This window comes from Meriones unguiculatus, chromosome 21, assembly GCF_030254825.1.
Source record: "Meriones unguiculatus strain TT.TT164.6M chromosome 21, Bangor_MerUng_6.1, whole genome shotgun sequence".
Taxonomy (NCBI): domain Eukaryota; kingdom Metazoa; phylum Chordata; class Mammalia; order Rodentia; family Muridae; genus Meriones; species Meriones unguiculatus.
In genome coordinates, this window is record NC_083368.1 from 13922780 (window position 1) to 13949157 (window position 26378).

At 45.9% G+C, this 26378-nt stretch overlaps 1 protein-coding gene across 1 annotated transcript in view; it reads left to right on the forward strand.

The window, feature by feature from the left end:
- Positions 1 to 18218: 18218 nt before the first annotated feature.
- Positions 18219 to 26378, forward strand: part of Paxip1 (PAX interacting protein 1) — a 47782-nt gene continuing 39622 nt past the window's right edge. Inside the window, exons 1-3 of the mRNA XM_060374081.1 lie at positions 18219 to 18413; positions 20904 to 21038; positions 25956 to 25999. Of these exons, the coding sequence (XP_060230064.1) occupies positions 18333 to 18413; positions 20904 to 21038; positions 25956 to 25999 (260 nt within the window). The 5' untranslated portion in view covers positions 18219 to 18332. The remainder of the gene's footprint in view (positions 18414 to 20903; positions 21039 to 25955; positions 26000 to 26378) is intronic.

Sequence of the window (26378 nt, forward strand, 5' to 3'; positions counted from 1 at the left end):
CTTGTAAATGAAGTATCCCTAGGACCTGTAGCCCCAGCAAATCAAACACATTCACTTTCAAAACTCCTCCCACTGCCCAACTGTTAGAAGTCCCTGTTTTCACATGAATTAAAGAGGGCTGTCATCATCTGCTTCACCACGACTGTCTGAGACTGTCATTTATCCTGAGGAAGTGAGGGCTCCCCTTCTCCCTAAAGAATTCACCATTAGATTCCTGGGGCTTGCTTGTTGCATAGGCAGTCACCACTGAAGCCTTTCCAACTTCTAACAGCTCATCTGTGAACTGACAAGGCACGGTATGTGCACCTCCATCCTCTGCCGTTAGCACGGTAGCGTAACTGAAGGACTGTAACACTGCAGTATCATCACCGGCCTTGTTTCCACTGCTGTCTGGTATCAGCACCTCAATAAAAAGAGCTAATTGTAACACCCCATGGAAAACTCCCATTCGCCCACCCCTACCCCCATGAAACCGGGAGCCCTGGGGATGGACTTTGCTCTGAAAGCTCTAGCTGTTCCAGAGAAAAGTGGAACCTGAGGTTCCATGCGCCCCGCCCAGAAGCCAACAGTTCCTCCTGGACCAGCCTACTGGAAAAAGGTGCTTCCAGTGTAGCTCTTAGCAACGGTGGGAGGTGGGGGTGGGGCCGCAGTGGGAACCAGGAAGGACAATTTTCTGTAGGGATTTGAAGCCTGCTTCATAGGAAAGAATTCATGCCTGATCATGGTACTGTAAAACTGGTTAAAAGCCTATGCCTAAGGAGGTCACAGGCCCTTGAGAGAAACTTGCTACTATTATTTTACTAAATGCTCATGATGTCAAGCTGTCTTCTAAACATGTATGTTTATACATATAGATTAGTGTTGATGTAACCTTAATCAGATAAGCTTCTATTTGCAATGGACAGTGATTAATGAAGATCCTTGGCTGGTCAAAAATGCAGTGAATAAGTGACTATGAGTCCTCAGACCTCAGCATGACATTTATAATGTCCCACTCTCCTGAAATACAATAGGAGAAGTGAAAGAATGTACGAGTCAGAAGATGGGAAGAAAATGTGGACAAATGTTGGTCTTCTGACTGTGACATGGCCATTGCACTCAGAAACTCATAGAAGCTGTGGTTACCTGCACAGACCTACACACAATCAACCAGCATTTCAGCATGAACAGGGAAGTGTCCCAAGTCGCCCTCATCCCTAGCTAAGGAACTAGATATTGGAGGCTGCTGGCCACAGGAGGATAGGGAGTCATTTTGGGGTGAGGGTAGCCTCTGCGAGCTTGCCTGTATTCGAATGTGGACAGTGCTAACTGAACTCAGTGGATCATAAAAGAAAAAAAATAATCTGAAGAGGAGAGGGATGTGTTGGGAAGGTTCAGAGGGAGTGAGAACAGGGAGTTGGGGATGGATACGATCAAGATATATTATGTGCATGTAAGAAATATTCAAAAGAGGCTGGAGAGATGGCTCAGCAGTTAAGAGCACTGCCTGCTCTACCAAAGGTCCTGAGTTCAATTTCCAGCAACCACATGGTGGCTCACAACCATCTATACAGGGCTCTGATGCCCTCTTCTGGCATGCAAGTGTACATGCAGATAGAGCACTCATCTACGTAAAATAAATAAATAAATCTTTAAAAAGAAATGTTCAAAAATAAAATATTCTTAATTTAAAAAGAAGTATTTTTTAAAAATTGTATGTGTGTGTGTGTGTGCTTGTCTGTTCTGAGAAGTGTTCAGAGGGATGAAGTTGCCTGAAGAGGCCAGAGGGGTTGGATCTCTCTGGATCTGGAATTTCAGGTGGTTGTGAGCTAGCTGATATGAGTGCTGAGAGTTGACCTCAGGTCTTCTGAGAAAGCAGTCTGAGCACCTGAACAGACACTATGGAAATCAGCATGGCAGTTCCTTAGGGAGAAGGGAAATGATCTACACCAAGACCTATAACTATACTACTCTTTGGCAAATGCCCCAAGATACTTCATTCTGTTAGAGACATTTGCTTGATTATGTTAGTTGCTGTGCTATTAGTGATAGGTAGAAATTTGAAATAGCCTAGAAGTCTCTCAACATAAGAATGGATAAAGAAAATGTGGGAATTTACACATTGCAGTATTCCTCAGCCATTTAAAAAAAATGAAATCATAAGATTCACAGCCAAATAGGTGGAACTAGAAAAAAAAATCATCCTGAGCTAACCCAGACCCAGAAAGATAAATATGGTATATATAATTCACTAACACGTGGATAGTAGCAATTACATCAATGATAACCAAGCTACAATCTGCAGAACCACAGAGGTTAGGTGTAGAGTAGAGGACTACGGGGGACAAATAGATCTCATTAAGAATATTTATGGATGGATGGGGGTAACTGGAATGGGAAGATCAAGAGGGGGGGTAGGGCTGAAGAGATGACGGCTCTTCTAAGGGACCTGGGTTCCACTCCTGGCACCCACACGGCAGCTCACAGCTATCTGTGGTAGCTCCAAAATCTGACACCCTCACATAGACATACATGCAGGCTAAACATCCATACACATAAAATTTTTTAAATAAGTTGTTTGTTTGTTTTTTCCAGCCAGGTGTGGTGGTGCATGCCTGTAATGCCAACACTTTGGGAAGCAGAGGCAGATGGATCTCTGTAAGTTTGAGGCCAGCCTGGTCTACAAAGCAAGTCCAGGACAGAGAAACCCTGTCTCAAAATAAATAAATAAATAAATAGATAGATAAATAGATAAATAAATAAATGTAATAGAAATTAAATTGCCAAATAATGGGGGAGAGAGAATGCCAATTGGCCATCTCTTGTTACTAAATGAAACTTTCAATTCCAGAATTGGGTGACAGTTAATTGAGTTGTTGGCCAAGGCGTACCATGGAAATTCCCAAACAACCCAGACTGTTGAGAAGAATACGGGTTGTTTTCCACAAACTGAAAATAAAGCCCAGTGCTAAAGACAATACCTACATGATCACTGAACAGTTGGGGTCTACGTAGAACCTTCACCCCTACTTTCTAGTATCTTTGGTGATCACCTTTAGGTTCTCTGCACGCTACCAAAAGAGAAACATAAACACCAGGTCACCTCCAAATCCACTGATTTACAATGGTGTCCTGGCTGAAAGATATGCTAGGGCAATGGTGGAAGTGACCAACCAATATCTGCTCTGACTTAAGGCACACTTCATGGGACAGAACCTGTACTCTACACTGTTTGGGTAACCAAGATCCAAAGACTAGATAGCCCAGGGGCATAGGGTAAAACCAAATGCTACTAACTCATAGCAATCAAATGACTTCTAATGACATTCTGCTGTACTCATAGATCAGTGCCTTGCTCAGCCATTATGGAAGACGTTTCCTCCTGCAGCAGATGGGAACAAACACTGAGACCCGCAGCCAGACATTATGCAGAGAGTGAGAGACCTTGGGACAGTCAGCCCTAAATAGGAAGTTTTCATCAAATCCCTCTCCTCAGAGATCAGGGAACCATTCGGAAGAGGAGGTGGAAAATGTGTAAGAGCCAGAGGGGATGGAGGACACCAAGAAAGCAAGGCCCCCTAGATCAGCATGCTCAGAGCTCACAGGAACCCAGAGACTGCGGCAGCACGCACAGGGCCTGCGGAGTCTGCACCAGGTCCTCTGTGTATGTGATGGCTTCCAGGTTAGGGCTTTTATGAGATCCCTGAGGGCGCCAACAGCGGGGCTCTGACTCTCGTGCTCTCCATTGGGCTCTCTTCCTTCTCTGTCTTGTACAACTCAGATGTGTTAGTTGTTGTTTTATCTTATTATATTATGTTTTATTTTGGTTTAGTATTATCATCCCTCAGTGGCCTGTTTTCTGATGAGAGAGAGAAATGGAGTGTATCTAGATGGGAGGGAAGGTTGTTTTGTTGTTGTGCAGGCAATTCAACTGGCCTGCCCTCAGGGACCTTTAGGGTCCTGACAATGTCCTATGTCACCACCTGCATTTTATGTCATCACCGATCTGCCACTCACATCGGCTCTCTCTGCCTCAGTTTCTCTCCCCTTCCCTGCTCTCTCTGACTTTCTCTCTGCCCCCCCACATCCCCCTCTTTCTCTTCTCCCACGCTCTCCCGATGGATGTCCCTGTCTCTCTCTCTCTCCCCACCCCTGTACAATAAATCTCTTAACAGTTCTGCTGTGTGTGTGGCATTTTTATTTATTACTGCAGAAGTGAGGAGGAACTAGAGTAGAGGCAGGGGAAGCTGTCATCAGAATATAGTATGTGAGAAAGAAAATCAATTTTTAATAAAAGTAAAAAAAAAAAGTAAAAATCAAAACCAAAACCAAAAAGAACCCTAACTGTTTGCCAAATGCTAAAATACCCTATTTTGTAATTAAAATGGTTTTCTTTAATGTCATGACACACATTTTTGGAATCTCCGCGTTTATTGTGGTAAGACCTTTACACAGTTCTTAGATTAACATTATTCCTTTTACATGAGTTTGCCTAACCACAGGCGTTCATATATTCCACTCTGTGAACAAATTTCACTAAGGCTACTCATTTTCACCTGAACTGAACTAATAAGTCTCAAATTAAACAGCTCCATCAAGTCTGAGCAGCTGGCACCATCCCCCACTGAGGATCACAAACTGAAGCATGGCTATTTGGGGAGGCTTCATAATTATGCGAAGATGAAACTCTTGGCAGCCAGGAGATACATATTTCTCAAGATCTGAGAGAAAATTTAATGAAAGTGCCACAAATATATTAGTTATGATGATAGTTTGCACTTAATATGAGGTCCTTTTCTCTGTGGATTTCAAAGTCTTGACTAATTAATTAGTTGAATTCCCTCATCTTCCGGATGGTCAAGCATTCCAAAAGACCTCCTAAGTCCACAGATAATTACAGTGAAGCTGACTGCTCTGTGCTTGGGTCCTAGGGCTGGTTGGGTGGGAAACACCTGTTGGGTGTTGTCTTTGTTTTTTTGACTCGCTGGTTTGTGACCTTGGAAGCCTCAGCTCAGAGTCAGCAAATCAGTGCCTACAGGCCAAATCTGGCTTGCTGCCTGTTGCTGAGCATAAAGCTTTATCTAAAAAGCTTTATCTGAATCTAGCTTTATCCAAAGCCTAGTTCATGTGCACTGTAGTATCTAGGACAAGTGTCTCCTGCCATGCAGATTTGAAAAGTCACTCACTACCTGTGGTTTCCGGACCTTGACAGGAAAATACAGAAAAAGTCCACAGGAGCCCTAACCTCCTTTAACTTATTTTTCAGTCTACAAACTAAAATTCAGGAGCTTGAGAGATAGCTTGGCAGTTAAAAGTGCTTGGTGCCCTTCAGAGGACCCGAGTTTGTTTCCCAGCACCCACCTTGGGCAGTTCACAACCGCCTCTAACTCTAGCTCCAATCACCACACAAAGGTGCACACTGCACACCTCCTGCCCTTATGCATAAAAAAAAAAAAAATCTTAAAACTGAATTGCAGGCTGGCAAGATAGTTCAGTGTGTAAAAGCTCACACATAACATAAAATAACAAAATTAATACCTTTTAAAAAGTTAAACTCAATAGTCAATAGGAAAGCAGAATTAAGTTTTAAACTTTTGAAAATAATGATTATCTTCCATGATGCCTTAAAACTAGAGTGAAAAGCCTTTAGGAGTACTACTGCTTTATTCAAAATGCACACATCAGCTCTTTATATACCCTCAGTCCCTAAGTATCAGGTACCAGACATCACACCAACGGTCCAAGTGGTTGAGATGGGCTACCCCAGACTTGGCTGGTGCGGTTATTTGTCCTGGTTGGTTCTGTGTGTCAGCCTGAGAGAGGAAGGAGCCTCAGTTTAGGAAATACAGCAACCAGGCATTTTCTCAGTTAGTGTTCAATTCAGGAGGGCCCAGCCCATGGTCGATGGTGCCATCCCTGGGCTGGTGGTCCTGGGTTCTATAAGAAAGCAGGCTGAGGTCCTAGCATGGTAGAGCATACCTTTAATCCCAGCACTTGGGGGCAGAGACAGGCGGTTCTTCGTGAGTTTGAGGCCAGGCTAGTCTACAAAGTGAGTCCAGGACAGCCAGGGTTATTACACAGAGAAATTCTGTCTCAAAAAAAAAAAAAAAAGAAAAAAGAAACAGAAGAGAAGAAAAGAAAAGGAAAGGAAAGAAAAGAAAAGAAAAGGAAAGGAAAGGAAAGGAAAGAAAAGAAAAGAAAAGAAAAGAAAAGAAAAGAAAAGAAAAGAAAAGAAAAGAAAAGAAAAAAGAGCAGGCTGAGCAAGCCAGGGGAAGTAAGCCAATAAGCAATACCCTTCCATGGCCTCTTCATCAGCTCCTGCCTCCAGGATCCTGCCCTGTTTGAGCTTCTGTCCTGACTCCCTTTGGTGATGAACAGCAATGTGGAAGTGTAAGCTGAATAAACCCTTTTCTCCCCTCCTTGTTTTTTGGTCATGGTGTTTTGCTGAAGCAATAGAAACCCTAACTAGATGTCATCCTTGATCCACGTTGCAGGGCACCATTGTGTATTGCCCCTGTGTGATCAGAGGAAGAGGGGCCAACACAGTCTCCAAGCATCAAAGATGTGCCATCAAACAGGTGCATTTGAATGTGAAGAGGAGGTGAGATTAGTGTCTTTCCAAGAGAACCAAGCCGGGCATGAGGTGGTTCCAGTATGCTTGGACAAAGTCCAGGGTTACACTCTAGTGGGAAGAGAGCATTTGTAGTGTACAGCAGTAAGAGAAGGGCACTGTGGCAAGGTGGGTGACAGAGTGGCAAGAGATGACAGAGTCTGGTCTCTGTAAGCCTGGCTGGCCTGGAACTTGCTATATAGACCAGGCTGTCCTCAAACTCCTAAGTCTACCCACTGGGGTTGCAAGCATATGCCATCAAGCCTGGCAGAACCTGATTCTTACAGCAGAGGATTCTTTGGCTCTAACTGAAGGGTGTACTCCCTTGAACTCTGATTTGACAGTAACAGTTGAGCCACAATTCATGTTTTACAGATGTCATGTTTCTAAACAAGCAGGAAGCCATCTTTTCGGCTATGTCTGATTGCTCTCCTTAAATTCTCTCCCTTCTGCCCTAGGCCGGATGCTTATCCTAAAACAATAAGTGTAAGATATGGCAATATTCCCTCTTGTCATGAGCTTTTCAATTATTGAAAATGAAGTAAATCCCCCCAGAGGTGAAATCATTAAATATATAGTAAATAATGAGGTTAATTAATTTAACCCTTCTAATTAGGAAACTAATTAAATCAGAAAATTAAAATTGACACCAGACATTAGAATCAGGAAGTTTTGAGTTTAGTCCTGGCAATTGTCTCTCTCATCTCAAGCAATTTTGACAGAGGAGTCTATATCAGCTGTAATGACACAGTGGGCTTCTTGCAGCCCAGAAAGATTTTCTATCACAAAGATATTTTCTAAGCATTTGTCTCACTTCTGCTTTCATTATTTATGGAATTAAAAACCTTTTTCCTCCTTAGATTTGTCAAAGAATTCCAATAAGTCCAAGAAGAAGGGTTTAACATAATGTATTGGCCACTGTGGTCATGGGCAAGTCACTTAAAATTCTCTGGGCCTTCCTCTAATCATCTTCCCATGATAGTGGACTAGATAAGAGATCCATTCCCTTGTCTTGGTGAAGGGAATTGATTTGCCTCCGTATCAAACCAGAGGCTGCAGCTAGAGGTGTGAATAAAAGTCCTGCAACCTCAGCTCACGAAATGCTGACCAACTGATTAGGTCAGTGATTGTGGAGTTGGAATGTACAAACCTAGAGCCAGATATCCTGAGCCAATTGTTAGCCCTTATACCGCTCTCCTCCAAAACTGAGCCTGAGATAAATCACACAGAATGCACAGACTCCTCACTCTCAAAGTTAATATCACCAGAGAGCATCCGAGGCCAGTGGCTGACTTCCCCAGTTTCCTGTAACTGCCTACCTCATTTTTCTACCAATACATTTTAAAAGTGCCTCACTCGTGCCTTTCCTTGTTCTGTTACTGTATGGACTTCCCCAAACTGAGACTACATTAGAACCTGGAATTTACAGTGCCCTAAATCCCAGCCATGGTCACTCGTATTTAATTCTTGAACCCACAAACAAGTTGGAAACACAGTAGGCAACCAAGTCCCTCCCTCTGTGTAATCCATTCTGCCATGTGTGGTAGTTGTTGCTATAAACTAAAAAAAGGTTTCAGTTGTTCAATTGGCGTTTCTAAGTTTGGAAACGTCTAAGCGGCTATCACATTAGAAATTTTGGAGCTCTGTAGGCCTATTTTATTTATTTTATTTTCGTAGGGTCTCATGTAGCCTAGGCTGGCCTCAGTATGTAGCTGAGGATGACCTTGAACTCCTATCCTTCTTGCCTCCTCCCAAGTGCTAGGATCACAGGCATATATCAGTTTCATGCAGTTCTGGGTCTTGAACCAGGGCTCCTTCAAGCTAGGCAAGTACTCTACCAACTTAGCAGCACCCTAAGTCTTTCTTCTGTGTGCTCTTTAGATTGGTCTAGTACAACATGGAACTGACATGGTACAGAGGCATGCAAATACAGTTCTCTGAAGTCAGCACCTGAACTCCTTTGACAGGAGGCAGGTCTCCATAGGCTCTGGTCTTATTCAGAGGAGCCCTCCCCAAGTACAGGACTCTCTTGATTCAGCAGGCACTTCTGGAACCTGGCACTAGCATAAATTGTATTGGGTTAAAGAAACAGCAAGTCTGGGCTATATGAGATCGTGTCTAAAAGAAAGAAAGAAAGAAAAAAAAAAAGAAAGAAAGAAAGAAAGAAAGAAAGAGAAGAAGAAAAAGAAAGAGTGGCCAATCTGCCCAAGCATATACTTATAAAGCATGTGTGGAAGCTAACGGAGCATAATTCCTTTGCTCAAATTTGTTTTTTTTGTTTTGTTTTTGAGACAGGGTTTCTTTGTATAGCCTGGTCTGTAGACCAGGCTGGCCTTGAACTCATAGAGATCCTCTTGCCTCAGCTCCCTGACCCCCTCCACCCCTCCACCCCCACCCCCACCCCGTTCTGGGATTAAAGGCCTGCACCAAGCCTGGCTCCATTTCCATTATTTTAAACAATTGCACTCACTTGGCACACTCATGTTACCAGATGCTTTTGAGTAAATGAAAATGCAGTTCAGAGTAACAGATTTATTTTCACACACCTTGAAAGCAGTAGGTATGTTCCTCCACCTCACCCAGTTGATGGGCTCTCACTCTTAAATTCAGAAGTTAAGATCATGAAGTCAGGGGCCGAGAACGTAGCTCAGTTGGTGGAATGCTTGCCAGACATGTGCAGAAGGCCCTGGGTTCAGTTGCCAGCATACCACCTAAACTAGGCATTGTAGGACAAACCTGAAATCTCAGCCCTGGGGAGGTGGAGGCAAGAGGATCAGAAGTTCAAGTTCATTCTCAGCTAAATAGGAAGTTTGAGACCAGCCTGGGCTACAAGGAATTCTATATAAACAAACAAACAAATAAAATCTGCATGATTGTTTTATAAATCTTATAAAAAACAATTAGAGATAATGGCGTCAGCCATTCTAAGAAAGTAAAGGACCTTTGATATCTTGAAAGTGGCAAATCCTGTGTCAATTTTAAAGCATGTTCTGTTAGTGTTCCCTTCAACCTGCGCTATGTGACATCAGACTGCCTTTAGTTCTGATGATTCAGCATCCTTCTCTATCTCCTGATGGGCAAAGATCCCTAATTTTAATGTTCATCTTTGGATCAGGCATAATCTTCTCTATGCTTTTCTGCTTATGTGGTTTGCTGTCTGATCATGATCAAGATCTATTTATTTGTAATGTATACAGTATTCTGCCCGCATGTATGCCTGCACGCCAGAAGGCATCACCAGATATCATTATAGATGGTTATGAGCCACCATATGGTTGCTGGGATCAGGACACTTGGAAGAGTAGGTAGTGCTCTTAAACTCTGAGCCATCACTCCAGCCCCTGATCATGAAATCTTTTTATCCAGATTGCTACCAAATAAGGGTCCTTCCGTCTCCAAGCCTGGACTTTTCCTGTCCTAATTATACTGGGCAGGTAGAGACTTATAATCTGGATATGTCCCTAGTCAACACAAAGACCCCCCCCCCAGGAAATAGAAGTTCAGCCATTATTAGCCCTTAAAATTGAGTGATCAAAGTCTCGGAGAGAGAAATTGAGACAGGCTAGAAAGGAAGGGGAAAATGAGGAACGGCAGGTAAAGGATTTCTCTTATCCCTGCTGGCTAAGAACCACGATCTAAGAACTCTCACAAAAGGGCCAGCTAGAAGGCTTAGAGGACAAAGATGCTCACTGCACAAACCTGATCACTTGAGTTCAGTCCTTGGAATTTATGTGGAAAAGGGAGAACTGACTCCACAAAATTGTCCTCTGACCTCTACACACACACACACACACACACACACACACACTGGCATGTACTGGCATGTGTGCTGTGGTGGTTTGAGTGTCCCCCATAGGCTCATGTGTTTGAGCACTCGATCCCATTAGTGATGCTGTTTAGAGAGGTTATGGAACCTTTAGGAGGTGGAGCCTTACTGGAAGAAATACATCACTCTGGCAGGCTTTGGGAGCCCATAGCCTCATCTTACTGCCACCTTACTCTCTCTGCTTGCCCAATTTTGGCTCCAGCCTCCCCTGCCCTTATAGATTCTCTCATCAGAACTGTAGGCCAAAATAAACTCTCTCACCTGGCACGGTGGTGCACACCTGTAATCCCAGCACTCAGGGAGGCAGAGGCAAATGGATCTCTGGTGAGTTCAAGGCCAGCCTGGTCTATGAAGTGAGTCCAGGACAACCAAGGCTACATAGGGAAACCCTGTCTCAAAAAACTAAAATTAAAAAAAAAAAAACACAAACTTTTAAATAAATAAGTAAATTCTCCCTTCTATAGATTCTTTTTGGTTATGGTGTTTTATCATAGCAATAGAAAAGGACCCCATGCCCCCCCCACATCAAACATGCACATATACTTTATAAATAAATGAAATTTAAATTTAAAATGGAAATCTCACCAAGGTGAGGAAACGTGTCTATAATCAAAATATGTCCTTTTGACTTCCCTGTGACCTAGAGTCCCTAGTGGATCAATGCTCTGTGCAGTGGATCAGGCACTTTTCAGGAGTCATATGAGTCTGGGTACCATTCGCTATATGGATGCCATTCGTTATGTGCCTCCAAAAAGGTTTGTCTTGACATCCTTCACAGGTTCCCCTCTGTTTTAATTTCAAGGTTAAAAATCTCCAGGAGGAAAAAAAAAATCTCTATGACAATTGTTTTGACCTTGTCTAAGCCAGTCAATCTCCACAATGCAACTCATAGCCACCCAACAATCCGTTTTTGTTTTTGTTTTTTTGGACACAGGTTTTTTCCTATGCAGCCCTGGCTGTCCTTAAACTTGCTATTAAACCAGGCTGGCCTGGAACTCAGAGATCTGCCTGCCTCTGCCTTTACAGTGCTGGGACTGACTAAAGATGTGCTACCTGGCCCCACCTGACAATCTTAGTCACTAAAGAAATATCTTCTAGATAAAAAGCAGCCTAGTGAATTTAGGTATGCCCTGGTTACTCGCATGCCTCGCTGGGTGCCTGTGCCCGTTGATGCCCCTCACGCTATGACTCTCTTCAGACAGAAAAGGGATCTTGGAACTACAGCCGCCACTGTTACTGCCATCTCATTGGCGGCTGTTGGAGCTACCACCGTGGCATTAGCCATGAGTCATACTGTGCAGACTGCTCAGACCCTGAATAATCTTTTAGCCAATGTAGCTCATGCCTTAGATGTACAAAAAGGAATTAATGCTCAACTAAAAGGAGGCTTGATGGTGTTCAATCAGAGGATTGACCTCGTACAGGAGCAAATTGATACCCTATGGCAAATGGCTCAACCGGGCTGTCAATGAAAGTATGCTGGACTTTGTGTCACTAGCATACAACATGAGAATTTTCCCTGTGCTGCAAATCTGTCTAAACAATTGTCTAGCTATATTTTAGGTAATTGGACTGGAGAATTCGATACTACGATGGAGCAGCTGAGAGTGGCCATTATTACAGTAAATTCTACCAGAGTGGACGCAGGACTAGCCACAGGATTATCACCATGGATTGCTGTAGCCATGAATCATCTGAAGGAATGGGCGGGCATGGGAGCGTTAGCAGGCCTTCTGGTGTTGGTCTCCTTGGTTTGCCTGTGGTATATATGCAAGATTAGAGTCTCACAACAGTGTGATGCAGCCATGATCATTCAGGCCTTTACAGCCATTGAAGCAGGACAGTCTCCCCAAGCATGGTTGGCTACCATAAAAAGCTAAAATGTTATGCTCAGGATGTGAGGCTAAGCACTGCACTCAGGGTCAGCTGCTTTCGACCCAGAGAAGAGCAAGTCTGATTGCAAGCGGGTTGATGCCCCAGGTCCTGCCTCTGAGAAAAAGGTATCCGACGGGTCTGATGCTCTTTGGGTGGATGACACCTAAATGAACATCAGTACAAAGTCCCAATTTATTTCTAATATCAGAGATCAGACCTCTACTCTTGCCTGATGCGTCTAAAACAAAAAGGGGGAACTGTAGAGAGCTGCGTAATGCCGTGCCTTAAAGATGGAGCTGGTTTCCGCCTTCCACCTTCCCGATGGTGAGTGCTCTCTGTCACAAACAACTCCATATTTGGCTAAGGCTGAGGATCTGGCTTGCTTCCATGTATGTGGACCTATCTGCATTGCCCACGTGGCACGCTGGGGTTGGCTACCCAGAGGCTATTTAAGCTGTGGGCTGGCTTTCCCCAGGGTCTGATGATTGTTCAAGGTTCCTGAATAAACTGCATTGAAAAAAAAAAAAAAAAAAACAGCCTATCAGCCGCGCATGATGGCAAACACTTGTAATTCAGAACTCTGGGAGGCAGACACAGGCAGAGCTCTGTGAGTCTAAGGCCAGCCTGGTGTACAAAGTGAATCCAGGACAGCCAAGGCTACACAGAGACACTCTGCCTGGGGGTTGGGGAGAAGCAAAAGAATAAAGCAGCCTACCTAGGCATGGTGGTGTACCTCTATAGTTTCAGGAGGTGGGGGCAGGAACGCCAACAGTTTGATGTCAACTTAGGCTTTATAGTGTTACATTATTATTTCTTAAAAGTATACTAAGCCAATTTACTTAAATTCTTGGAGTAGTGGAACTTCCAGGGCCATCCAGACTGCATATGAAGACACTTGAATGAGACTCTCTTGAGAAGTTTGTACCCATGTCCTGTTTTTCCCCTTATATGCCCATTTCTGTTAGCTAGCATTCTACTGTCTTTCCCTTGCATATCTCCCTGTTAGTCACCATTTCTTCTTTTGTGTTGCTCAAGGCTGGCCTTGTACATAGTTCAAGCTGGCCTTGACCTTCAGTCCTTCTTCATCCACCTTCTGCATGCTGGGATTACAGGCAAGCACCATCACACCCTGTTTAAAACCTTTTCTTTTCCTTTTTTTCTTTTTTGGGTTTTGGAGTTTCTCTGTGTAGCCTTGGCTGTCCTGGACTCACTTTGTAGACCAGGCTGGCCTCAAACTCACAGAGATCCACCTGCCTCTGTCTCTGCCTCCCACAGTGCTGGGATTACAAGCGTGAATCACAATGCCTACCTTAAAAACCTTTTCTTAATGAATGTATGCTTTGCATAAAATGGAGAAAACACCCCTCTCCCAGGCCGCCCAAGCCTCCTCTTCTGGCACACAGGAAGCTCATTTGTGTATCTCTGCTGTACCTGAGGTAGTTTCACCAGGATGAGCCTCACTGATGCACGGTATTTGCCAGCTTCTGGATGCAGAGATATTTTAAAGAAAACACATCTCACTGTCCCTATCAGGTTTACTGTCCAGCTTGTGGGAGACATAATTGGAGGCAGCATGCTGAAGTCGGGATCTCAGGGATACAAGCACAAGATAAATTAACTGAGGCTCTTTTTACCATTAATTTTTAAAATTTTGACAAAAGAGAGACTGTCCACTGCCTGGTTCCCAGGATTACCCCTTTACCATTAGTATACTGGGAGGATCCTATGGACAGACAATATGTGGAAGGGTCCTGCCCACCGCTTAACTCCAGGATGAGGGTTTTCGTGTGTTTTTCCAGGAGGAACAGACAAGCCAGTTCGGGTGCCTGGTTGAGCCATAAAGCTGTACACCTGCTGTGAGGGAAGTGATGGAACCACTCTGGACAGCTCTATAGAGTCTGTCTCTGAGTGAGGAAGAGGATGGTGAACACCAGTCCACAGTTCCGGAAGCCAGACCATCGGGAGATAATGATCAAATACCACCCAGAGTGGATGTAGTTACCTTATCTGATCTAGGACATTTCTTTCAGGATGTGGCTTCCAAACTCACCCCTTTATTTTCATCCAGTAGTTTATTTGTTTATGCCATGGTAATTGTAGTTTTACTTACTTTATTTTTCTTGATGCGGCTTAAAAAAACCATATACTCCCCCAAAATGAGCACACCAAAGCTCTCCTCATGGAGATTTTTTTTTTTCCTTCTGGAGATTTTTAACCTTGAAATTAAAACAGAGGGGAACCTGTGAGGGATGTCAAGATAAACCTTTTGGAGGCACATAACGAATGGCATCTGTATAGCGAATGGCATCCAGACTCTTATGGCTCCTGAAAAGCGCCTGATCCACTGCACAGAGCATTGATCCACTAGGGACTCTCAGCACACTAGTGAAGTCTCAAAATGGATCCAGGGCTAGGGTGGTGATTGCTTCCCCCTTCTTGATGGAAGTCTCCTAAGATGATTTTGTCCCTCACATTTCCCACATTCCCTTATAGTCACACCAACCTGACTGATTATTCCTGGTGCTTGAGGCTAGCATGGGATGGTCTGATTGATCTTTCAGTCGTTTAAAGGCCTGTATACTGAACAGTAAAGTTAGATCTGAGTCTGTTCTTCAGAGTCTGGTTTCTAGGATTCTGCGTGCGTGCCACTAGCCCCTCCCCCATTCCTGATCCCCACAAGGATCATCTGTAGAGGAAAAGAAAGGGCACAGGTTAGGCTGGACTCGGGTAGGAAAAAAAAAGAAAAAAAGAAAGCCTAGCTGAAATGATGGGCTAACACGCAGGCCCTGGAGGCAGAGTGACACAGAACAAGTCCCCTGTTCTTTTCCTACTCAAGGTGTTACTGATGGTCAGTCTCTGACTGACACAAGAACCACGTGTTCTTGGTATTTTATTCAAGGAAGTGAAAACACACACACACTGGGCAGGTGGTGCACTCCTATAATCCCACCACTCTGTGAAGCAGGGGCAGGTGGATCACTATGAGTTCGAGGCCAGCCTGGTCTACAAAGTGAATCCAGGACAGGTAAGGCTACACAGAGAAACCCTGTCTCGAAACACACACACACACACACACACACACACACACACACACACACACACTAGCAAAGCAGTAAAAATGTTTATTAAAACACAAAGTGACAGTACAAGTCAGAAAGAAATACACTGTCAGGAGTGATGGGGTGGGGTAGGGGGCTGGAAAGGTGACTCACTACTTTGGATAGCTTGTTGCTCTTGCAGAGGACTTGGGTTTGGCTCCTAGCACCTATACACCTGCTATAACTCCAGCTCAAGATGTCTGACGCCCCCTGACAGTCATCTTAAGCACAGCGGTATGACATATACCCTGCCACCAATATATATATGTGCACATATGTGTATATATATGAAATATATATGTTTCAAAAATTGACAGCAGGCAACATGAGACAACTCAGGGCTCCCAATTATTGTTTGGGGCTTCCTATCATGGAATACAAGAGGAGGAGTGTGGTTGCTGGTTTCGATTGACAGGCATGAATTACTTAGGAAAATAAGTTCTTGTTTCCTGTAATTAAGCCGTTAAGTATTTGTACATGCAGGAAATTTTGTATGTACAGTACAAACATTAGAATTAATAGTGGACAGCCGTCTTGAATCCGAGCTGAGGTGTTCCAGGCAGCATTTGCTGGCATGCATTGTATGACTGCCCAAATGCTCGGCACACAGTGCATGTTATGTGTTCTGAATCACGGCTGCAGTGAAGATGCAACACAGGCTGGCATGGCCAGAAACGCTTTGGATTCACCACATAGGTTTTGCATTATCTTCGACCCTTGTGTGTTTGGAAACCTTTTACTGTTGCCAGTTCTTTTCTCACCCCCAAACGGAGTCATGATGTGCAATGTCAGAAGCGAGGCTGTAGCCTATAAACGTAAACTGAACTTAATAACGCCTAACTTTAAGGGGTGTACAGTCAGCTAAATAGAACAACAAAACGAAAACACTGTATACAACATCCAAGTCCATTTTTTATTTATTAAAGGTTTACTTTTATTCTATGTTTGCCTGCATAATCTTTAAGTATACCACCTGCATGCCTGGTGATCTTGGAGGCCGAGATCAGAAGGCCTCAGAACTCCTGGACGTACAAACAGTTGAAAACTCCGTTGCACATATATACCATTCACACACATAGAAATAAACACACACGCTGAGTTTCAGAGAGCCATTTGCAAATACTATCTCAATAACCTACTTTGGTTTCTCCTGGTAGATTGGTATTTGGATCTCAGTAGATCTCATGGTAGGTAGTCCTTCTTCCAGTACTACCTTTATTATTTTTTTCTATTTATTTATTTCCTTAGGTTTGGTTTTGCGAGACAGGGTTTCTCTATGTAGCCTTGGCCATCCTGGACTTGCTATTGTAGACCAGGCTGGCCTCAAACTCACAGAGATCTGCCTGCCTCTGCCTCCCAGAGTGCTGGGGTTACAGATATGCACCACTGTGCCCAGCCTTTATGTATTTTCTAGTTTTATTTATTTTTTGTTTTCCTATATGTCTGTGCACAGTGCTTGCAGTGTTCTCAGAAGCATTGGGAGCTCCTGGAGCTGTAGTTACAGGAATCAAATCTGGGTCCTCTGCTAGAGCAACATGTAATCCTAATTGCTGAGCCATCTCGTCAGCATTTTTTTTTTTCTCATTTTCTCTTCAGCATTCTTAACCAAACTCATTTTATCTGAAATAATATGGGCAGTAAGCACGGTGCTGAAAGCTATCAGACCAAAATGACCCTGCTCTGAGTTCTTCTGAGGAAGTTCTAAGCACATCAACGTTTGGTCTGCATGAGGGTCACAGAAAACAAAAAACTTGATTAATGACCACTATCACTTCAGTGGTAGGACTTGTCACTCCGTGAAAACCTCACAGCAGTCACAGCTTGTCATTGCCTCCTGTAACTTTGCACATCCACGTTTAATATAGTTATTTGTGAAGATAACTTCTATGGAGTTTTCTGTTTACCTTTAAAACCTAAATTGCTTGAGGGTTGCATAGCTCAGCAGATCAGAGCACTTGGTGCTCTTGCAGCATTTCCAAGTTTGGTTCCCAACACACACATGCTGTCTAACTCTAGTTCCAGGGATCCTGAAGCCCTCTTCTGAGCGCTGTGGGCACCAGGCGCTCACGGTGTGCAGATACATACATGCAGGGGAAACTCAATACACATAGAAAGTTTAATATTTATTTAGTGAGTGTGCGCATGTGTGTGAGTCACCGTGTGCGTGTGGAAGTCTCAGAGAACAACTTGCAGGAGTCGGTTCTCTTTCCAACACGTGGGTCCTAGGGATCGAACTCAGCTCGGCGGCAGGTGTCTTTGCCTGCTGAGCCATGTCCCCGGCTCCTACTTTGCTCTTAAGCTGCCACACTGAGGATCAGTTCCCAGCCGACTGCCGCAGCAGACGCAAAAGGAGCGGAGGAAGGAAAGCGACCATTTCCCAGGGTCCGTCCGGCACTAGGCCTGACCCCGCGGTTCCCAGCAGCAGCGCCGGCAACAACAGAGTAACACACACTGGCCAGTGCAGGTCCCCCTCCGTGCCCAGGCTCCGCCCCCTTCGCGCATGCGCCGCCGGTGACCGCGCGGGGTGACGGGAGCCCCGCCCAGGCCACGCCCCCTGGCTAGTCCACCGCTGCCGTGCGGGGGAAACAAACTCTCTGCGTCCTCGGTTCTCCGTTAAGGAAACTCGGCCGCTGCAGGGCTGCCCTGTGCAGTGGGAACAGACATCCGTTATTGATGCTCGGGCCCGAGGTGGTGGTGGAATGGGCCCCCTGCGGTACGCAAGGCAGGGCCGTCCCACTTGTTCCCCTGCCGGCCCGGTGCGGTGGTACGTGCCTCAGGGCGCGCGCGGCTCCCGCGCTCCGGGCCTCGGACGGGCGGGGGCGCGGGTCGGAGTGCGGCGGCGGCTGCGGGCCGGTCTGTGCGGCCGGGCAGTTGGCATCGCTGCGGGCGCTGGGCGCGGCGGGCCGGGTGACGCGGGGCCGGGCGCCGCCGCGCCGCCGCGATCATGTCGGAGCCGGCGCCCGAAGTTCCGGAGGATCTGTTCCGCGAGGTCAAGTACTACGTGGTGGGCGACATCGACCCGCAGGTACCGCCCGTGCGGGCCCCCGCCGCCGGGCCATCCCCGCCTCGCTGCGCGCGCGCCCTGCAGGACCCCGGTCTGGAGCCGCGGGGCACGCCGGGCCGTGAAGGGCCGCGGGAGGGGCCTTGCGAGCACCGACCCGGTGCGGCCGCCCGCCGAGCATCTTGCGGGCTCCTGCTGAGCGGGTCCCTTGCTGAGGGGCCTGCCCTCCCGGTCCCTGGTTTTCCCTAAGGGTGGGTTGTACGGTAGGTATGGAAGCTACCCGGCTCACATGGTCACAGTGACTCGTGCGTGTGACTATAGGTCTGGATCCATCCACAGGACACTGTCTATGGGGTGGTACCTTCAGGACAGTGTCCTAGACATTTCTTTTCCTAAATTATGCTACAGTTGTGTCACCTTCGGTGTCTGGAGATGTAAGGTAAACGGGTCCTAAGGAAGGAATTGTCTAGGAGCCACTGAGCATGGCCTTCTAGAGGCCATGCTTGTTTCCTAGTAACCGGTCCGTTGGGTCTTCGGTTGCATGATCAGGATGGTCATTTCTGGTACTGATCACCCTACTACCACCACCACTCTTATACCCTTCACCCTTTCATGTTCTTCATTTTAGGACTGGCTTTTGTAAGGGACTTGGACCAAATGTCACTTGAAACCAAGAACACACTGAACTGAGCTGTTTGCCCAACTATGTGTGAAATCTGAGCGCTTAAAAAAAAAAAATCTCCCTTACAAGTCCTTGTAATATGTAGTGCGTTTAAAAAAAGGGGTTGGGGGAGGGTTAGAGCCAGGGTACCTATTCCTTGAGTTTCTGAAATACAGATTGAGAAGCTCACAGGTGGTGAGCAGCCCAGTACGGGCTGGGCTTCGGGCCTGGTACACAGTGTGCTGCAGAAGAGCACGCCTGAATGCTGAACGCTACAGAACAGGTGTAGGTGCTGTGGGTGTTGATCTTAAATAAGCAGGTACCGAGTACAAGAAGTTGTGTGTGTGTGCTAGGGGTTGAAGGCTTTTATGTCTACTTGGCATGTGTCCAGATGGTCACTGGGCATAGATACAAGGTGGCTCCTGTAAGACAGAATTAGTAGTGTACAGTTTGGGGAGAAGTTTTGGTGTCCTCCGTGTCTGAGACCTGAGTTTTCACAGTTCGATGGGGAGGGTTCCACTGCAGAGAGCTGAAGAGTGAATACAGGGAAAAGATGCACGGCAAAATGAGGCTTGTTTCTGGAAGTTGGTCATGAAAAGAAAGCACTGGGACCCGAGATGGATAGGGCTGGGGAGGGCGTGCTGTGTTCGTGCTCCTAGTCACCCGGGTCTGAAGCAGGTGGATGAAATCTGTGTGTGAAGGTGAAGATCCTTGTGCAGGCAAGCCGGCTGTGGCTGGTGACTGTTGCTTTTCCATGCAGCAGAAACACACTCATTTGCTCCAGTTCTTCATTGGTGGTCAGCACACTATCCTAGACACAGCTGCTTTCTGCTCTGCCTTGACTCCAGCCTGCCCTCCACTGTCTCTCCTCTGATGCTCCGTGTGTCCCTGACGAATCCTCAGCGTTTGGCATGCTGGTGGCTGCCTCACTGACTCTCAGAACTTTGCCCATCTATAATAGCAAGTTATAGTCTTGAGCGCCAGGGTCCTCTCTCCATGTAATTGAGAGTATCTTACTAGATAGCACGTTGGACCAAAGAGTGGTGTGCCCACACTGAGGCGCCTTTCTCTCCTTTCTGCTTTCAATCCATCCCCCTAGGATATGCCAGCATTTCCATTTTGTCTTTTCCGCTATGTTTGCACCCTGTCTAGTTAACTGTCTGATTAATTCTATTTCATTTTCCTTCTTTTTGCTACTGACATTTTATTAGTGACCTGCTTCTTAAAGTGGTGAGAATTGTCACAGTTGTGTCTTAACACTTTGTCTGGGTACATGGCCAACCCATGTATTCCTATGTTGATGTCCATCTGTAAGATCTAGTACCATCTTCATTTGTGACATCCTTCAATGAATTAAGGAAAGATTGTCATGTATAGCACCCAAGACTACCCTGCCCATGCTTGGATCCAACTCCCCTGCTGGACCTTCCCTCAGTGTGCGCTTTCTGCCTAATGGGTACCCAGAAGTTAGGGTTCTCCTGGTTTCTCCAGAAAACTTCCTAACTGGTGGAACCAGTCATCAGCCTTTGGGTTGGAGACTCAGAACAAGTACTTTAGAACTCAGCAGGTATTGTTGTGTCCTGGTGTGTCCAGTCTGTCTGGAGGACAGCAGAAGGCCAGTAGCCTGCTATCATATCTCTGTGACTTGGTCTGTGAAACAGGGTAGTTGCATTTTATTATCCTAAAGCATTTTATTGGCTCTATCACTAAAGAAACGGTTTCTCTGTAGGGGACAGGGTGGGTGTGTTTTTATTAAATGTTTCTCCATTATTGTTAATAATGACTTCTTTGAATCTGGAAAGCAATACAGTATTTTGTTTTTATTAATTGTGTTGTTTATTTTGTTTCCTTAGGTTATTCAGCTTCTTAAAGCTGGGAAAGCCAAGGAAGTCTCCTACAATGCCCTGGCCTCACACATCATTTCAGAGGATGGGGACAACCCGGAGGTGGGAGAAGCCCGGGAGGTCTTTGACTTGCCTGTTGTAAAGGTCAGTAGAGAATCTGAGCCTCTGCCTTCCATCGTGTGTCCGCAGCAGTGCCCTGGCAGGCCTTTCTGCCAGGCTTACTGCAGGTCAATGTTAAGTCGGGTGTCATCAGGTAAACAAAGCCCTTAAACTTTAGTTGCCTGCCTTAACTTTGGGACTTTCGGTTCCCCTGCTGTCACTTCCTACCCAGGAAGCTTTCCTAGGTTTGCCGCCTTGTCAGGTAGGTACTTTACATTGTAAGAAGCATATTTGATTCCAGAAGCCTCTTAAAGGCAGCTGTCCTTTCCCTGGTGGCCAGTGGTCCTGATCTGTAGCTGGGTAGCTGAAGGGAGGAGGCCGCTGCCCTCCTAACTGTGCTCATCTCCAATGATGAGGGTCACTCTTCTAGCTGTCTACCTGGTGGCCATCTGGACTGTGTTCTAGCCAACTGACCTACGGGCTCTTGGTTGTAGAATGTGGGGCTTGCTTCAACTGGTGAGCAGTGTGTCCAGCTTTTGTCCCCCTGCGTACCGTACTGCGGGGACTGTGTGTAATGTGTTACTTTTGTGGTGCCCCTGCCATTTTCAATACCTGCTGCCATCATCCCTCTTCATACCACTGAGTGCTTTACCTCAAGAAACCAGTGTTCAAGTTGCTGTGGTTCTACAGTAGCAGTTAGGGGTGAGGTAACCGAGTCAGACCAGGTGTCGAGGAGCTGGCTGGTGCTGGATGTGGTATCTTGCCAGTTTCTGGGGTCTGGAAAACTGGGCAGGCAGATAGGCTTGACCTTTGAAAATGAGCCTGATGGGGTAGTCTGCCTCAGGAGTCACAGAGAGGTTCTTGACCCATATACTTAGGAAACTGTACCAGGCGGTTTATTTATAGCAGTAAAGACGGTGGTCACATCTGCACACCAGCACGTGTGCTTCAGTGCTGACAGCCCAGGCCCACGGTGTCTCTGAAGACCCCTGCTCAGCATGGTTCCTGGGCACTTCACCTGCTGCTTCTTGCTAATGCTTGCCAGAGGTCTGGCTGGGAGCCAGCGAAAGCTTCCCCTTCGGGTGGCACCTCAGCCCGCCCTTCTGTGAGCTTGCTTTCTGTCAGCCATTGTATGTTGAAGTGATGACACGTCTCACAGATTTAGAGGGAAATGTTTACCTTACAAATGGGTTTTTGGGGCCTAGGTCACTTGTCACACCAACTATAGTAATGGATTTTAAACACAAGATTCCCCAAGATTCCCTTTGAAATAAATACTCTGTGTTACCCCTTTCGCCTCCTAAGTCAAATTCATATGTACAGTAGCTTATCGCATGGCTTAATAATCGGGGCTAGTGAGATGGATGACTCGGTGGGTAAAAGCTTGCTTGCATGAGGACCTGAGTTCTTATGCCCAGCATACATAGTGTGGCCATGTATGTCTGTAGCCCCAGTACTAGGAGAGGGTGGAGACAGTAGGATTGCTGGGGCTTGCTCACCACCAACTACTTCAAGTTCAGTAAGAGTGTTTCAGGGGACTAGGGTGGAAAGTGATAGAGTAGGACACCTGATGTCCTTTCCTGGCCTCTGCATGTGCATGCACAGGTGTACACATATGCCTCTCTCTCTCTCTCTCTCTCTCTCTCTCTCTCTCTCTCTCTCCTGGCCTCTGCATGTGCATGCACAGGTGTACACATATGCCTCTCTCTCTCTCTCTCTCTCTCTCTCTCTCTCTCTCTCTCTCTCTCCTGGCCTCTGCATGTGCATGCACAGGTGTACACATATGCCTCTCTCTCTCTCTCTCTCTCTCTCTCTCTCTCTCTCTCCTGGCCTCTGCATGTGCATGCACAGGTGTACACATATGCCTCTCTCTCTCTTTCTCTCTCTCGCGCGCGCGCGCGCGCGCGCGCGCGTGCGCACACACACACACACACACACACACACATTCGTACATAGGGGCAGGGAAGTGCTCAGCATACATGGGTTCTATCCTTGGCACCAAAACAAAAAACAAATATAAGATGCTAAGGCTGCTGACATGTAAAGGAAAATGAACACTAGGTAAAAACTAGGGTACAACCACCTGAGAAGATATGATGAAATTGCCAGATACAACTGTCTCTAGGATTGCTGAGCTGCAGCCAGCAGTGTAGGCAGCCTCATCCTGCAGGAGGAGTTGCAGGTTGAAAGGTGACATTTTGGAATTGGCGGCTGTGTAGAGTTGCCAGCTTGTATCTTGCATGTGTACAATATGGCTGCTGCATCTCTTAAGAACTGTACCACTGCAGCAGACTGTGCCCTGTCCCACTGTACCTGCTCTGGCTGTAGTTCTTAAACAGGTGACCCGCATTAGCTCCCAGTCCTCTTGTTATTTGTGGCAGTATGTTTTGTCAGAGGGTGACGGGCCTTCTCAGAGCTGACCTGCAGTTGAGTCTTTGGGGCACTTCCAAGCTTACCCTCTTGAGTCTGAGCAGAGGACTGTCTTTGTTCCCATTGCAGGTGCTGGAATGTGGATTTAGTTGATGGGCAAAGGCCTGGTTCCCAGGGTTGGCACATTCTTTCACCTATCCTTCTACATCTTAGTCACTCTTCTGTTGATTTGAGGAGACACCATGACCAAGGCATTTAATTGGGGGCATGCTTATAATTTCAGAGGTTTAGTGCATCATCGCCCTCGCGGGCATCGTCATGGTGGCATGTAGGCAGGTGCTGGAGTAGTAGCTGATAGCTATATCCTGATCTGTAGAAACAAAAAAGAGGGAAGGGGTTTGGGGGGGAGGAAGACAGAGGGAGATTGGGTGACTAAGAAAGATGATTGAGAGTGATAGGGCCCTGGCTTGGGCTTTTAAAACCTCAAAGCCTGCTGGGCTGGTGGCACACCTTTAATCCCAGAACCTGGGAGACCAGGCAGGCTGATTTCTGAGTATGAGGACAGCCTGGTTTATAGAGTGATTTCCAGGACAACCAGGACTACAGAGAGAAACCCTGTCTCAAAACAACTACAAAACACCCCAGCAAAAACTTCAAAGCTCACCCATTGTCACACACTTTCTCCAACAAGGCCACACCTCCTAATCCTTCTCAAATTGTGCCACTCCCTAATAATTAAGCATTCAAATACATGAGTCTGTGGGACCATTCTTAATTCAACCCACCAAACCTTGATACTAACCTAAAAATTTTTTTTCTTTAAATTTTACTTTATATATATGAGTGTTTTGCCTGCATGCTGTATACCATGTATGTGCCTAGTTCCCGTGGAGGCCAGAAGAGAGCAGCCAGTGCTTCTAACAGCTGAGCCATCTCTGACCTGTTTGCATTCTGCTTTTTCAGTATGCCCCTAGGTTTGCACTGTTCCGGTGCCTGGAGAGGTGTTCCTCTTCTGCTTGGGGTAGATTTGGAGTGGTCTTTAAATTGGGGAACCCTACTCAGCCTTTGTGAGTTATGAAGGTTATGAAGCTGGGTTGATGTAATGTAAAGATGTCCATTTCCAAACTGGTGCATTCTAAAGCTGCCTGAGAGTACTTTGGGGTTCCCCTGGCCCCTTCTCACGTAACAGAAGTGCCACCACTGTCACCCAGTCCAAATTTCTCCCAGCACATTGCGCAAGCTGTGACCGCCTTCTGGGCGCAGACTAATGGCAGCTGGCAGTACTGTTTCAGGGAATGCTCCAGTAATCTCAAGTGCTTGCTCCACACGTTTCCATGCTTTCTAAGTGTTCCTGCGCGAAGAAAGGTTGACCATGAGAAGGCATTCTGAATTCAGAAGAGTCAGCCGCAAAGCTTGTTTTGTTTTTTCTGAGATGGTCTTGGTCCTTGCCTTGCCAAATCCATCGCAGGGGGTACAGACTTACACCACCATGCGTGATCCAGTACTGGTTATTGATGTTAGCTCGGTACCTAGATTTCATTGGCATTATCAGGATTATCCAAAGTAGGGAACCATGTTAGCTAAAGCTTTTTGCCTGAGTGCCATACCATCCAGTCAGTCAGCTCATGCCTCTGGTGAAGTTATCCCAGAGAGAGCCAGTCTTTATTTCGTAAAATACTTACTAATCTTGTCATAAAGAATAGGCTTTCCTCGGGCACAGTAGTATGGGTCTGGAATTCTAGAATGGTCACGAATTTGAAAGCAGCCTCAGCTTGAGTTTGGCCCAGGGAAACCTGTCTCAAAACAAGAAAGAAAAAGAAATACACATGTCACTTGAAAAATGTTACATAGGGCATACTCTGGTCTGAGGGCAGTAAGGTAGACCTGACCAGTGTCTCTTACTGACTGGCATTAGTGGAGGCTGCATTCTTCCTGGTCACTGTCTGCCAAGGGTCTTGTGCCTTCTGCATAGTGTTGAAATGTATTTTGCCAACTGTGCTGCTGCGTCAGTAACAAGTAATTGAGTATATATGTTTTCATTTGTCTAGGCTTCTGGAAATCAACTGGCTAACTGGGGCCAGATTCTAATACAGTTATTAGAATAGTGATATAACAGTTGTTCTAATTTTTAAAATTGGGTTAGAAATAGAAGGTGAGCTAATTTTCCAAGAATATAAAGTACCCAGAAGGTAGCTGTTAGTCCACCTTGTAATGGATGCAAGTTTTCTAATCTGTAAGATTAGAAAAGTTGTTTTGATTTTTCATGTTTTACAAATATTGTGTATTCTTTATTTTAAGTAAAACCAAAATCTTGTGAATTTGGTCTGTTCCTTGACGGGGCTGAGCTGGGCAGCAGTAAGAATGTAGACGTAAACTTGCGTGTCTGCCGCAGCTTCATTTTGGGCCTGGGGTTTGTGGCTTGGGTACTTGCTGTTTGGTGGCAGCTACCTGGTCCTCACGCTTACAGGTGGTTGTCTGTAATGGGTCACAGCAGAACCTTTTCATTTCCAGAAGCAACCACTAGTGCAGTCATGTCATTTTGGTCACAGATTGTGAATGATTTTGATTTTTGTAATTCTCTTTCTTTTTCAGCCTTCCTGGGTGACTCTGTCCGTGCAATGTGGTGCTCTCCTGCCGTATCCTTTCGAGTAATGAGGTCGGGGAACAGCTGTGGGTTTAAGATGCATTGAGTCAATGGGCTCATGAGTGGGGCTGGGGAGGATAGCTGTGGGTTTTAGATGCATTGAGTCAGTGGGCTCATGAGTGGGGCCAGCCGTTTCCTCTGCACCTCTGTCCCTGCTCTTTCCTATCCTGTATGAAATGGTATGTACCTGGTCCTCGTCATTACCTGCAGCAAAAAGCTGTGACCAGCAGTTGTGGCGAGGACCCAGTCTTATGATGTCTACTTAGACAAAGACTAGTTTTAGAATTCTAAATCAGGTGAGAAAGTCATGAACGACTCAGAGAGAGCTCGAGAAGGAAGTTCTGGTTTGACAGCATGTGTTCATCTTTTTA